Here is a 15,208-nt window from a genome sequence, read left to right as displayed (position 1 = left end):
GTTGTTGGTCAAATCACGATTTTCATTATCCATTGTGTATCTAAGTACATAACTTAAAATAATCAAACATAATTTAATCCCTTATACGAAATAGATTTTTCTATCTTATTTTTTGAATAGCAAGTCCACTTTGAAAGAACACGAAAAACTATACGAAACAAATATAATGGGTACAAGGTAAACGATAACTCACGGATTTTCGAAAGATTATGATTAACAGTAATTACTATATTTATTCTAATGAGTTTTTAAAGCACCCTTGGGCCTTATGGACGTACTTATTATTGGCAAGTTATATATATATATTGTAATTGTTAAAACTTTCCCTCTTCTTTACTTTTTTATTTTCTTTTGAGAATTGGAAATCTAGAAAAAGAACAATGTCAAAATTCGATGCTATTTTTAAGTCTTGAATCTTTCTCTATAATAATTTCAAGCTAATTATGGAATTAGTATTAAACAAAATGACAACCAATAAATAGTATGCAGTAATTGAGAATTTGAGATAGCATATAAGAACTCCCTTGATCACACACTTCTTAATGAATAACTAATTCAACAACTATCTCTCTATAAATAGTAAAAAGATATTTACTCAAAATTCTAACTAAACCTTTCAATTCTATCATTGCATACAAGTTTAAATCTTTAACCTTTACCTTTTCTATTTTCCTCTTTTCACCATTGACAGGTGAAAGAATAACTCAAATAATAAAAAATAAAAATAAGTCTCAATCTCAAATAATTTATTATCGACTCTAAATATTTTCATCCAAATTTAAGAAGACGCGGTCATAAGAAAACCAATTTACGCGTAGAACTGCGCTAGCTGTAGGTGCTGTACCCACTCCTAACTTTTTTTCTTCTTAATTTTATGTCGTTATTAAACCCAATTTTTTTTTTAAAATAATATATGAATATAAATAATTCCACAATGAACTCAAACTTACTGTGAACAATTAGCTGGCAAGAACATAGATAACTTTTGTTAAAAAGGAAAGAGAACAGAGAGATCTCTTTCTATTTCTATTTCTAAGTTTCTCTCAAAGATCACTTTTTTCTGGGTTTTTATTGAGATTTTCTTCCAAGAACTCATCTTTTCACTTTTATATTTTGAGGGTTTAGCTCATTTTATAATAATGGAGTGGAGGCATTGTTTTTCTTGTATTTTTCTACTTTTTTCTTACTTCATTTCAGCTTCAGCTTCAGCTTCTTTATCAGGTTTGTGTTTTTTGTTACTGTTTTTTTTTCCAATTTGGTTTCTGCTATGAATGTTCTTACATATTTTATTATACAGATGGGATTTTTGTTAATCAAGGTTTAACTGGGAGGAATCTACTTCAGGCCAAGAAACGTAAGCTCTTGATCAGCATTATTGCTTTTATTTTGTAGTCTTAGGAGCTAGATTTATGGGTATTTTGTTAAATTTTGTATCATCTAATTAGTTTGACTAAAGATCTGTTAAGTGGGGTTTGTTCTTCAGGTATAATTATTGCTGAAATTGAAACTAAATTTGTGAAATAGCTGTTGGGTGTTCTTGTATTTCAGCTTATTTTCTTCTGTTTATGTTTTTTGAGATCCAGATGTGTCATTTTCCCTTATGTTTGAGGTGGGGTGAGAGGAACCCTTTTGTAGTTGAAGATGGATAATGTTCTTTTTGGTCCATCTCTATGCATTAGTATTATTCTTGTTTTTAATTATTTTTCGATTTCTATTTCTACATGTTGTTCTTTTAGCCTCGGTTATGTTACTATCTTCTTGTTGTTTCTGGTGCCTCTTTTTGATAGTTCTTTGAGCCGAGGTCTATCCGAAAACAGCCTCTCTACCTTCTCAAAGTAGGGGTAGGGGTAGGGGTAAGGTCTGCGTACACTCTACCCTCCCCAGACCGTTTGTTGTTGTTTTGTCTCTGTTATGTTCTTACAGTCAGGTTTTGTTTTAACATGCTTGAATGCCTTCCTAGTAAGGAAGAAAATTTTAGCAACATGCGACGATTGCGTTATCCTGTAATTATGTTAAGTAGGTTATTGCAAATATAAGGACAAAACCAAACTTTTTAGGATTGTGAATGCTCAATTTGAGCAACGTGTGACATTTCCATATGATTTTGTAGTTGATATCATGTAATAGTTCGCTATGTCATTTTTATTGCTCTGTGCAAAGTTCAATAAACAGTAGGATGTGCTGCAATCTCTTGCGTATTCTTGCTCTCTGAAGTTCTGCATAGCACCACATGGGTTCAATAGAGATATTTTTTCCATTTTTTTTTTGATACTGTGCCAGGAGTGTCTGTTTGATGATACTAAGCTACGTACGAACCTATAGGTCGTGCTTGTGTTCAATGACACTCTGTTTTGTGGGATGTGGATCTTCTTGTATGCTTCGTTCATCCACGGTGATGGAAAATGGAAAGGGAACGACATGCCAGATGGTATAAATGTGAAGTATATTATCTGGTATTGCAGCTTAGGTGTGTATCCAACTACCATGTGATGGAAATGGCATCTAGGACTGCTTATTATTTGAGTTGAAGTATGTAAAGAGAGCTCGTTGATAAGGATAATGTTTATGGTGGTACTGGATATTTCTTAGGTCAAAAATGGCAAACTGTTAAAAGGTATAATAACTTTTAAGAATGACAGCAAACGTGTCATGGTAGATAATACCTTGGTGGTGGGAACTATAATTCATAGCATCTGTCAATCAAAATATAAATTTGATGGCTAGAGGGCAAGAAGGAAAACCAAAAATTAACTTGAGATGAGTCAAATCAAGGAAAACATGAATGATGGTAGTTCGTAAAGTTTTGCTGATCTCTCACAAAATATATGTTTCCACATGTGGTGTTCAACTAAGTCGTCCTTCCAGCTAGGATATTTAGAAATCGCTATCTTGTTGGTGACTTAGAAGCAATTTAATCTTGTTTTCCTCCATCAAGCAACTTAAAAATATTGATGTACCTGAAACAGGGAAGTTCAACAATTTTGTTAACCAGTGTAATTTGACACCCTGAGTTGCTTGATAACTTGTTTATTTGCTCGTACGACGCACATAGTTTTTGCATGTTTGTGACTTGCTGATGATTACTTTACAGTGACTCGGAAGATTTCTGTTTGCTTAAAACTTTTACCTCATGAGCTTGAAATGCTTGCTGAAGAATGTTTTGCTTCAATATTATGCAGCTTGTCCTATCAGCTTCGAGTTTCAAAACTACACTGTCATCACTAGCCAATGCAGAGGACCGCAATACCCAGCCAAACAATGTTGTGAGGCCCTTACACAGTTTGCCTGTCCGTATTCAGACTATGTGAATGATTTGACAACTGATTGCGCCTCTACCATGTTCAGCTACATTAATCTTCACGGGAAGTACCCACCCGGTCTTTTCGCCAGCGAGTGCAAAGGTGACAAAAGTGGTCTACCCTGTCCTGACTTAGGACCATCAGAATCTGCCAATGCTAATAATAGTCGGATGAGCTGTAAACTATCACCGATCCTGATGATTGCAACAGCCTTTACGGGCTTGTTATTGTTGCTTCTCTGAAGATCTCTTTAAAGTTTTTTGGCGTAGTTTCTCTGTATTCTTTATTGTCAAATATTGTTTGGACTCCGGATTTTCTTCTACCACGTTACCACTGATTAACGATGAACAAGCAACTCCTTTGAGCCTCCTCTTGTAATTCTTGTTATATTACAACAGCAGTTACTGCTGATATTTGTGTATTGAAAATGACTCTCCTTGGTAACCCAGGGATTTGTTAAATATCATTTGTTCAATATTATTTAATTTTGTTGTATTTTCAGTATGAGCCATCGTAAATGCTTTTCTTGTTCTTCCTTTTCCCATTTCTTGTTCAAACCCCTGTGAACCGGGGACGATTAGGATATGTTGTAGTGTTGATTATTGACATTTCTGCTTCCAGATAATAGTTTGTCCAGCATGATGAGCTTTGACAAATGAGTATCTGCATCACAGTCCTGCTTTCTAACCGGATAGTGTTTACGCATGCCTTACTCCTATCTTGGTCTATTATATTTAGTTAAAATAGTATATCTTGTATACATCATGTATTTCATATTTGCTATCATGTTTGTTTGTTTGGATAAGACTTTTGTGGTTGAGGATACACGATAGAACATATAAGCCAGTTCAAGGAGCATTGGACAAAATTCACTTTCATCAGCCAAGTATAATTCTATTCCTCTGGAAATGAAAAAGGATAAAACACAAGCGGAAAGTTCTAACAAGTTACAATAAATGGCTGCTGCTTCAACAAGCGCTCGTGTACCAGTGCAAAACTTTCCAGAATTGCAACGCGGAAAGAGGAATAAAATCCCAAGCAGTGTTCTGTTACTCCAGATGTGTCGCGAAAACAAGGAAGTCAAGCAATTGCATGGCCAACTTATTCTCAATGGATTAATTCATCGTTTTCCAAACGCAGCAAAGCTTGTAGAATCCTATGTTGGAGTGTCTGAAACTGATGATGCATTGTTAGTCTTCAAGTCATCAATTCAATCACCTGATACATTTGCTTATAATGTTATGATCAGAGGGTTGATTCTTAGCAAACGCCCTATGGAGTCGCTGTTTTTGTATGAACGATTAGTAACAGATGGCCTATTACCGGATAGTCATACGTATACTTTTGTTCTCAAAGCTTGTTCCCAGTTGAAAGCTGTTCTTGAAGGTAAAGCAGTACATGCACAGATAATCAAGAATGGAATGGAACCAAACACCCACATCTGTAGCTCTTTAATCTCTATGTACTCCTATGCTGGTAATATGGTATCTGCAAAACAAATTCTTGATGAATTCTCAGAGCACAAAAATGGCATTTGCCCCTTTAACTCCATGATAACTGGTTATATGAACGAAGGTCTGGTAGAAGAGGCAATTGAGATCTTCGATACAATGGGAAATAAGGATACAGTAACTTGGAGCGCGATGTTATCAGGGTATGTTAAGAATGGTATGCACGAAGACGTGCTTGTAACCTTTCAGAAAATGATGAGTTGTAATGTTCCATTGAATGAATCTTCACTTGTGTGCACTCTATCAGCCTGTGGAGAGTTGGGAGCTTTGGATCAAGGAAGGTGGATACACAAATATATCATAAACAAGAGGGAAATTGTAATGAGTGTTAATCTTGGTACTGCTTTAGTTGACATGTATGCTAAGTGTGGGTGCATTGAGTTTAGTTACCAGCTGTTCGAGCAAATGCCTCAGAGAGATGTTGTAACTTGGGGAGTGATCATTTCGAGTTTTGCAACACATGGACAAGCCAAGGTATGTTTCCAATTGTTTGATGAGATGATCGAGTCCAGAGTTGAGCCAAATGGAGTTGTATTTGTAGCTATACTCTCTGCCTGTTCTCATGCTGGGCTCGTCGAACTGGGATGTCACTATTTCGATCAAATGGTACATCAGTTCGGAATTAGACCATCCATTGAGCATTTTGGATGCATGGTGGATCTTCTTGGCCGAGCTGGGAGGCTTGCAGAAGCAGAACAGCTCATTTTATCGATGCCAGAAGAACCTAACTCGGTCATATTGGGTGCATTGTTTAATGCTTGTAGAATCCATAACGATGTTGAAAGGGGGAGGCCCCTATTCAAGCGGCTAATCAGTTTGGAACCCTCACCTGATCGATATAAACTAGCAGTGTCTCTGTTTGCTAATAATGGAGAAGATTATGAGATCAGAAAGTTGCTCAAGGATAAAATTTTCGAAACTAGATGTGGCTTGAGCAATATCCAGGTTGATGGGGTTGATCATGAGTTCATGGTCAGTGATATCGCGAACAACAGAGCTCAAGATGTCTATGAGACATTAGGAGGATAGCAGATCAACAAAGCTGGTGAACTCATTTGATGTGTGGAGGCTTCTGTTAAGATTTTAAAGTTCAATAAAAAGTAAAAATCTGTTGCTGGAGAAGACTATACATCCTTTGAAGATACAATAATCTACCAGATTAAATTTAAGCACAACAAAATGCGCAAAAGCTAGTGCAAATGCAAATATTACCAGCTTGCTTGATACGTTGACTGTGAAAAAACGTAGCTGAGCGAAAAGATAGCTGCTGCTGATTGACCCTGACAAGTGACCCCAATGTAGTAAAATTACACTCTTCCACAGCTGCTAACCCCCCACAGAGATGAGAGTTCGACATTGAAGGAGAAAGGGCATCCTTTAAGCAGAATAGAACAGAGTGTGCGCATGGTGCAGCAGAATGTAATCACAGTAACTGCAGTTAGAGTGTGCGCAGTGCAGCAGAATGTAATCAAAGTACCTGCAGGAAATATTAAAAGGACCACATGATTACAACACGTGGCTTAAGAACATAATCACAGTTGGATGGATCTGCACCCTAAAATAGACTGGATAAGTAGTTAAGTACCTCAAAAGAAGCACAACCTAATGTAAGAGCAATCTCATATTCATATAGTCGAAGCGATTTGGTGATACCAATAAGAATTCCTCATTGATGTTTACACGACATCATTCAACTTCAGATCCAACAGGATATGAAGCAACGAAAACCCAGTCAGTTCTACAAGTGTCTAACCAATGACAAGCAATTATATCAACACATAACCTGAAAAAGGTGCTCCTTTATTATTGTCTATATGTCTAACTTACAATTATTCAATCTATTTGGAACTACCTCAACAATCTAAGATTTCATACATTATATGCTTAGCAAATCTGCACGACTGAATGACATTACACATGATGTATAGATAGCCTTATATTTGTATCTTTAACAATGATCTAATCATTGATACAATAGTTGATCTTCAGCCATGAGGCACAACAAAACTCTTAATCTTTGGCAATACCATCTGTAGTACCGCTGACATATTAATCACCACATAAACTTGCGTCTTGACCTATGACGAAATTGCTTTCTCATCACACACCAGGAAGTGGGGAAGGTGCTCAGCTGTAGTACACAGACAAAAGAATTTGTATCATAATCAGGTATATGATAAAAATTAGTTCAATGACGGCAAGAACAAAATATTCATAATCAAGTACAGGTTAATTGTCAGTTTGATGATAATTGCACATTTTTTCCTACACCAACTCCCCTCAAAAGAAGAGATCATAGGCAAATCAGAAGTAGGGAATTTTTTTTAAAACAAAAAGAACAACCAACCAAGAGGCAAGCGAAACATTCTTCACCTAAGCAGGTAGAGTGACTTCTACATTTTATAATGCAAATTGAATACGATTTCTACCGGAAGTAAAACATTAATTAATTTCTCAATTCAAGGCATCATGTCAAAGTTAAGTTTGTCAATAAGCATGAGCAAAACTATATCATCAAATTATGTTCAGAAAGGGTATCTTACATTGCCAATCAGCTTAGCCCCATACCAAGCAGAATCTACGCCATATGGGGGAGGAAGTACTCTCATTCCATTACTCATGCATGGGGGAAGAAGTCCACACAACTCCTTCTCTAATCTTTCTGCAATAAAGTTCATAATAAGAAAAAATAGTAGTTTCCTTGAAGATTGAATTTCATCTTTATTTCGTCTGTTAACACTTCCCTAAATTAGAAGAACACAGACAAACATATGATTCCATCAGATACATTGTATAGGGAAAAGGAGCATAAGTTGCAATTCACCTGCTAATCCAGGCAAACATGCACTTCCCCCAGCCAAAACTACTGTTTTGTACCAGCTATCATCAGCCATTAATTCAGCGTCCTGGCAGTGCTCCATGCACAGCGCCACAGCATTTTGCAAACCCATAGCACGCCTGAAACAAGACCACAGATCTACTAATTTTCCATACGACAGATCCTTGTTCTTTTGGGGGGGCAATTGGATGGTGGTGGGGATCAATTTTGTTTCACCATTTATATCCACAAAAGCACCACTTCGTCTAAACAATAGGAGCCAAGAAATTGGCGTTATCAGTCAACCACAGTAGAGTGAAACCTCAAAATGATAATACTATGTCTAGAACTGCCCCCACCCATCTAGAGTACAAATCCCTCTCTCCATTCTCAATTAAGAAAATAAGTTTCAGGAAAGACCTGATGCAACAGGGTTCCACTTGACTAAATAGACTAAATCCACTTTGTCATGTGCAGGATCGACTCCAGTCTTTTCAAGACCTTTATACCCTAGAGAAGTAGTTGAAAATGGGAGTTGTTCAATAATTCTTACTAAAGTTCCCAGAATAAGGTAATATGGACGTACATTCCTGCAATGCGAGGCTGGAACAGAATCTCTCCTGTTTTAAAGCGCTCTTCTGAAAGTGTAAAGCAACCTTCAGACGCGATCTGAAAAGATGCGTTGGTATCTTTGGATAGCTCAGCTTCATAATCGAGTGCAACATAACAAAGGTTCTGCAATTCCAACCAAATGGACCTCAGAAAATATACTTGAAAACCTCACTATGAAATAAAAAATAACCATAACTCTCATGCAGCTAGGCTTGTCAAGTCTATGTTTGATCACAGGGTCAATAATAATTGAATCTATCATGATTTGTGTTATTAAGCTAAAAAGAACAGAGTAACTTGTACACTAGTAGCTTCTTTATTTTTGAATGAACAAAATACGGTGAAGAAAAAGTGAAAAAGTGTAGCATACACAACTAAGATTTGCATTTAACATGGTTTTGGAAAACTTAAACTTGGATTACTTTGAAATCCTTACATTGATTATTGTAATTGGACCATATGTAGTAAAGAAGAAAGTCACAAAGAACTCACTCAACTAAGATTTGCATTTAACATGGTTTATTGAGGTTATCAGCAGCTAGTCCATATGAAATAGTGCTGCAGCTACCATTTAACAGGTGAAAATCTATGACTACCCGAAGCACTTCACAAGGATGTGGTATTTAGAGGGACATGACAGTTCAAAAGTTTATGCACAACAAAATGGTTTCCAGTAACAAAAATGTTACCAAGACATCTTTTTTAAATTGATAACTGTTAACTTGCGAGGTAGAAACAGTGCAATGAATCATGTCTAGGGGAAACAACCTCCCTTCCACCCTAAATGTTCTATGGCCAGAAAGTCGATACCTCTTTCAGTGTCCGCACAGTGTAAAGTGACCCAAAATAAATATTCTTTTGTTGCATCTGCTCCTTAAGGAATCCTGTAAGCTTCAACGCTCCAATTCCCACAACTTCTACACCCATTTGGTGCATGACTTTACCGTGAAGAACTGTAAAAGACCAACAAAGTGGCTACACATAAATTATTGAAACAATGCAATCAAATTGCAGACATAGAGAGAAATAAAAACATGCAATCCATGTAAGTTGTTCATGAAGGAATTTAAGATTAAATTAAATCATCAGAGAGAATAAACAATTAGAGAACACAAACTTTCTTTTTGATAAGTTAATTCAAAAGGAGTAAAGCAAATGTGAGATGAAATTAATAGACAAGAAACATTGGAACCCATCTGTGATTCATCTCAGCAGTTGTCTGGTCGCCGCTGATTAACTCAGAAAGCTGGCGAATACAAACTTACTTTCTAAAATATCCTACTAACGACTTAGAAAACAAAAAAAGTATATCACAGTTCAAAGAATTATAAATGAATACGAGTTCTACAAAGACGAGTTTATAATAAAGTCAAAGAACAACCAAATAAGTCCGGTACATGAATAAAAATCTTACTTGGAACAATAGATGTCTGATTAAACCCAATGTTGACTACTATTCCTGAAACTTTCCTTGCAGCAAATAAAGCTAAAACAGCCTATAATTTTTGAAAGAAAGACATTATGATACTATTAAAAATCCAAAACCAGATTATCACCAAAAATTCGGAAGAAATCTTTGGTAGTGTGTAATACAATCTAAGAAAGAGAACAGGAGAAGTTTGCCAAGTTTCTCCTGACATTCTGATCATTTTCTCGCCCCATGTTAATTCTATTTAGTTTTTTCCGTTAACAATAGAAACAGGGGCGGACCCACGTGTAGTTGAGGGGGTTCATCCGAACCCCCTTCGTTAAAAAATTACACAGTATATATAAGATAAAATTTTTAATTTATGTGTATATATTTAAGATTGAACCCCCTGAGCATAAGCCAAAGGACTAGCTCAGTGGCAAATGAGGTTCAATATTTCGCCTTAGCTTGTCTCAACTTGTGGGTTCGAATCCGAATAAGCACATTTTTTTTCTGATTAGCGTATTTAATTTTTTTTGAACCCTTCATAAAATTCCTGGGTCCGCCACTGAATAGAAAGCATCAAGTACTTCATTAGTTAGTCAAATATGTATCAGATATGATAAGTGAAAAGCAAGAAGTGGGGCTATTTGACTGAACAAAGTCCATAACAGCAAAAATAAGAGAAATATGTACTGTTATTTTATGTTAATTAAAATTTTCAGGGATGGAAAACTACTGTAATTAGCAAAAGTAATTAAGTATATTTGAATGAGACTACATGGGTATGTACTAAATTGGTGGTAGTAGTGCCCAGTAGCCCAATGCCTTAGCACGAAAGATTAAATCCAATAAATTTGTCTAGTTCTTTTATTCCCTCTTCCAAGTGAAAAGATAAAACAATAACTGTCCTCTGGGTATAGAAAAAACCATTAAAAAAAAAAGGGCAGCCCGGTGCACTAAGGCTCCCGCTATGGGCAGGGTCCGGGGACGGGCCTGACCACAAGGGTCTATTTTACGCAGCCATACCTTGCATTTCTGCCAGAGGCTGTTTTCAAGGCTTGAACCCGTGACCTCCTGGTCACATGGAGGCAATTTTACCAATTACTCCAAGGCTCCCCTTCGTATAGACAAAACCATTAGTGAAATTAAAAATGCTTTTTTTTTTGGGGGGGGGGGGGACAATTCTCTTTAGAAAAATAAGGGCTGCATCTTTTCTTTAAGGACCAGGACATGCCACAACAGCAAGCAGGCGAATGCCCGGCTAAGGAAAGGGGCACACGGTAACTGTGAAAAAAAGAAGCTTATCTGCAGATATTACAGCATCGTACACTTGCTTATGAAAGGAACAGATTCTGCTTTATATAAATCTTGTTGATAAATGTTGCTCAACAACGACATAAATGTTTTCTTCTTACTTCCTCGATCTAACAAAATTTTGCTAAGAGTTTAAAACTTTTAAAAGTACAACCAAGATTATAAAAAAATAACAACTTTAATCGCCTCCGGAAATCCAACAGAAGTTGAAGGAAATGAGTAAGTTCTACCTGGTTGACAGCACAAACAGCAGGAACATTCATGTCAAATAATGCAGAATGGATCGCGTCTTTTAACTGCGTTCTAGCTGCTTTATCAGATTCAGTATCTGTATAGGTAAAGAAAAGTTAGAAAGAAAAATAATAGATCAAACATAGCGATGAACTTTGAGAACCCAACTACACCCTGGTACGTGCACCAAGAGCCACTGAAAATTTCTTACTATGCTCTAAGCATCACTTTTTAGTAGTTAAAGATTCAATTGAGTGAGATATACAATTCAAACCTATATAGCACCTTACTCTCTCCCTCAAAAGTCAAATGAAAGAATGTTCAGCAATAGAGCTGCATGAGCTGATTCATCAAGTATAAATGGACATATATGCATATATTGTGAAATGGTATTCGTCCTCTAAACAGAAAATTGAGTCATTGATAGGTTAGAATAGAAATTTGACTGGATTTTTCAGGAACGCCGAAATAGCAACTGACCATCATAATGGCAAATTGGAATGGACACAATGATTGGTTGTGTTGAAGTTTTCACCTGCATCCTGCTTAGAATCCATAACAGCAAAAGAAAAAAATTTAGAAAAGGATTCCAGCAACCTTGGGTCTCAGTAACAAGCTCATATCTTATCTTCTAATTCCGGCTTGTAGGGACCTCTATGTAATACTCTAAAAAAGATGCAAGGTGGTTTAGTCAAATTCTGGAGGTCATCGTTAATCCAGCCTCTTATACCTTTTGCTCTCTTAGTGGGTAAAACTGGTGATTTATAATATAAATAGAGGAAACCTTGTTAGTGAATTATATGATATTCAATCAGGATATGTGCCACTTTGGCAACATAATGATAAAGAGAGTCCTTTCATAGATAAAGTTTTGACACAGATTCTTCTTTGGCAACCAGATGTCCATATTACAATCAAGGTGGTTTAGTCAAATTCTGGAAGTCATCGTGAATCCAGCCTCTTATACCTTTTGCTCTCTTAGTGGGTAAAACTGGTGATTTATAATATAAATACAGGAAACCTTGTTAGTGAATTATATGATATTCAATCAGGATATGTGCCACTTTGGCAACATAATGATAAAGAGAGTCCTTTCATAGATAAAATTTTGACACAGATTCTTCTTTGGCAACCAGATGTCCATATTACAATCAATTAATAATGTAAAAAAATATCATAGAGTGTCTGTTATTATGGTGTTAAAAAGCATTTTATGAAGAGCAAATTATGTTTGAGAACCAAAAACCTATTTAGATTGCTCAACCATGGATGTTGGTTTAGACGGTCAAGCACCTTAAAGACAAAAGGTACATTGCCAGATGGGACCAATGTAAAATGACAACAAAAATGAATGGAACACAAACCTGGTATATATTGTTGAAAAGAAGTGTCTCAATCTAGAATACATTGGAGATTCAATGTTACCAAACTCCTGTCAACGAGACAAGTTTTCAGGAAGAATTAAGTCGAGAATTTGTCGAGCACATGGAACACAACAAATAGTTTGAAAAACAAGGCCTCAAATCGAATGTGAGAATGATTTTCACAAATTAACAACCAACTGTTAACTCGTAAGAAAGCTAACCAAGAATGTCGCTGATCTCCCTGATGGAGCACTATATTTACTCCAACCAAATTTGCAATAGCCTGACCCACCTTTTAATGAGAAAAATAAAAAAGACAAATAAGCTCCAAGAAATCATTTCTCTTTGTCATGTTCCACATAATACACTGTTAAATTAGAATTTATCTAAAAACAACTAGAGCATTGTGCCAACTAGAAGATTGACTGTACTGTAACACATAGAAAGGCACGCACCGTCGATGATAATAGCACCGGGTACTTGAGCACGTTGACCATAAATACTCATGAATGACAATTCCGGTACTGAATTTGGAAATGTCCTACAATCATACAGCTTATCAAACCAGCTACAAACAGAACCCTCACTAACTTCCTTATCACTGATTTCCTTATCTATAATTCACTCTTTTATGTCATACGTCCCAAATTAGTTGTCATATTTCAGTTCTCCATAGTTTAACTTTCGAAGCTAAATTAGATTAAATCAATTGCAACTTTCCTCATGTCAATTTGATGAAAAAAAATACATTTCAAAGTGATTGATCAAAGTTCACCTAGTTTGACTTTCAGAAGCACAACTAATTTGGGAAGTAGGGAGTACAATTTTCGATTAAGTAACAATTGTAAAAAGGAATTTACCGAAGAGGACCAGATCTCAAATGAGTTTCAGCGAAAAAAGTAGAATCCCAAGGTTCATGCTGATTCTGAAGAAAATAAATCCACAACCGATTATCAGAAACAATGAATTTCCACGATTTACACACAGAACTCAACTTCGCCGACTCTTTTGGCCCTAAAATCTTCAAAATTTGAATGAAAATATCCAACGGTATCCGATCAAATTCTCCGGTCGACGCCGTCTGTATATACATCATCATCTGGTCGAACCGATAGACCGAGTTAGGACTTGAACTCGAATTCGAGTTGCGAGTTAACATCGATTCCCATACCTTGCGTAACAACATAGACATGGTGCTTTTTTATTCTTCTCGCACGGCTCCGGTCATGAAATGGGAGAGGGTATAACAGTTATAGCTGAATAGTCAGTGTTGATGGAACTGATATTCATATTCATATTAGGAAAGGTGGAGCAAAGACAATCAATTGGACCAACACGTGGATGATATGTTTTTGCCAAATAAATATTTTATCTTTTGGCATAATACATAAATATATTATCTTTAACTTGATTTCGGTTGTCCTCTATGCCATTTAATTTTGGTTATACACAAGTAAATACTTAAATTTGTATAAAATTAAACAAGTAGACATATATGTCCTAAGTGGCATAATACACGTACGATGCCACTTAGGACACAAAATTGTCATAAAATGTCATGTAGGACTGAATGTGTCTATTTGTTCACATTTTAGATAGCTAAAGTGCCAACTTGTTCACTAATAAAGTTAAATGTCATAGTTGTCAGTTAAATCTAAGTTAGTTAAGGGTCATATTTATGCATTATACCTTTATCTTTCCATAAAGTTAAAGCATTTTTGCAAGAGACTGTATTTTACTAGTGTAGTTCAAAATCGAATCGAAATCAATAACTCGAGTTGAAAATTTTTTATTGATGCATCGATAATGATTTAGTGATATCGGTAGTTGTTTTGATTTTTTTTTTGTATCGGATGATCTGTTGTTAATGGTGTGAGATTTTTCTCAATGGATCAACCGATAACCTTATAGTAAATTCATAAATTATATTTATATTATTCGATATATAAAGTCCTTCACTTAATGTTTAGTTTCATAATTTCATTTCTGACTGTCTCAAACTTTCGATTATCCTACAAGGTGTCATTGAATTGTTTATTTTTGAGCAAGATACAAACTGTCAACTAATCTTGTGCATGATTCATTTGGTTTGTCACCTTGTTTCTAAGTGATTTTTAATGATTTTCTTGTGTATAAAATCTTAACGGTTAAATCGATAACTTAACAGATGAATTGATATTTTAATAATTTTATAATAAATTAACATGTCTATAAATCTGACCGATCAAATACGCAAATCTAATTTTTACTATTCAAACTTATAACCTCATAATCACTCGATAATAATTTTACCAATTAAATGACATAATGGTTAAAAAGAAGTGTGACCCAAGCGCAGTTGAAAAGATATGATATATGACATAATGTTGGTTATTATTATTATTATTATTATTATTATTATTATTATTATTATTATTATTATTATTATTATTATTATTATTATTATTATTATTATTATTATTATTATTATTATTATTATTATTATTATTATTATTATTATTATTATTATTATTATTATTATTATTATTATTATTATTATTATTATTATTATTATTATTATTATTATTATTATTATTATTATTATTATTATTATTATTATTATTATTATTATTATTATTATTATTATTATTATTATTATTATTATTATT

General features: G+C 35.0%; 3 protein-coding genes and 1 non-coding gene across 7 annotated transcripts; 2 read left to right on the top strand and 2 right to left on the bottom strand.

Moving 5' to 3' along the window:
- The first annotated feature begins 929 nt into the window (after positions 1 to 929).
- On the top strand, positions 930 to 3,794 carry LOC129893063 (GPI-anchored protein LLG1). The gene is made up of 3 exons (XM_055968556.1): positions 930 to 1,221; positions 1,298 to 1,354; positions 3,180 to 3,794. Exons 1-3 carry the CDS (start codon positions 1,140 to 1,142, stop codon positions 3,539 to 3,541), a joined length of 501 nt encoding a protein of 166 aa, XP_055824531.1. The 5' UTR covers positions 930 to 1,139; the 3' UTR covers positions 3,542 to 3,794.
- A 461-nt stretch (positions 3,795 to 4,255) lies between these two features.
- LOC129893513 (pentatricopeptide repeat-containing protein At5g66520-like) lies at positions 4,256 to 5,839 on the top strand. Its single transcript, XM_055969061.1, has one exon. The coding sequence runs from the start codon at positions 4,256 to 4,258 to the stop codon at positions 5,837 to 5,839; it is 1,584 nt and encodes a 527-aa protein (XP_055825036.1).
- A 750-nt stretch (positions 5,840 to 6,589) lies between these two features.
- LOC129893412 (actin-related protein 8) lies at positions 6,590 to 13,896 on the bottom strand. Of its 4 annotated transcripts, none has more exons than XM_055968936.1 (12): positions 13,421 to 13,896; positions 13,016 to 13,101; positions 12,782 to 12,843; positions 12,561 to 12,628; positions 11,677 to 11,741; positions 11,196 to 11,293; positions 9,655 to 9,736; positions 9,051 to 9,193; positions 8,215 to 8,363; positions 7,635 to 7,768; positions 7,354 to 7,472; positions 6,590 to 6,941 (listed from the first exon to the last, which is right to left on the bottom strand). In XM_055968936.1, exons 1-12 carry the CDS (start codon positions 13,750 to 13,752, stop codon positions 6,864 to 6,866), a joined length of 1,416 nt encoding a protein of 471 aa, XP_055824911.1. In that variant the 5' UTR covers positions 13,753 to 13,896; the 3' UTR covers positions 6,590 to 6,863. The 4 variants fall into 4 exon arrangements, with proteins under 4 accessions (XP_055824911.1, XP_055824909.1, XP_055824912.1 ...); XM_055968934.1 differs by having other exon boundaries at positions 12,782 to 12,852; positions 13,421 to 13,895; XM_055968937.1 differs by having other exon boundaries at positions 11,677 to 11,738; positions 13,421 to 13,895.
- LOC129893695 (small nucleolar RNA snoR143) lies at positions 9,394 to 9,556 on the bottom strand. The gene has a single exon (XR_008767574.1). It is a non-coding gene; the product is annotated as a small nucleolar RNA snoR143 (small nucleolar RNA).
- Positions 13,897 to 15,208: the final 1,312 nt, after the last annotated feature.

This window comes from Solanum dulcamara, chromosome 6, assembly GCF_947179165.1.
Source record: "Solanum dulcamara chromosome 6, daSolDulc1.2, whole genome shotgun sequence".
Classification (NCBI taxonomy): domain Eukaryota; kingdom Viridiplantae; phylum Streptophyta; class Magnoliopsida; order Solanales; family Solanaceae; genus Solanum; species Solanum dulcamara.
The sequence above is the reverse complement of the archived record's forward strand: the minus strand, read 5'-3'. Positions and strand labels throughout refer to the sequence as shown.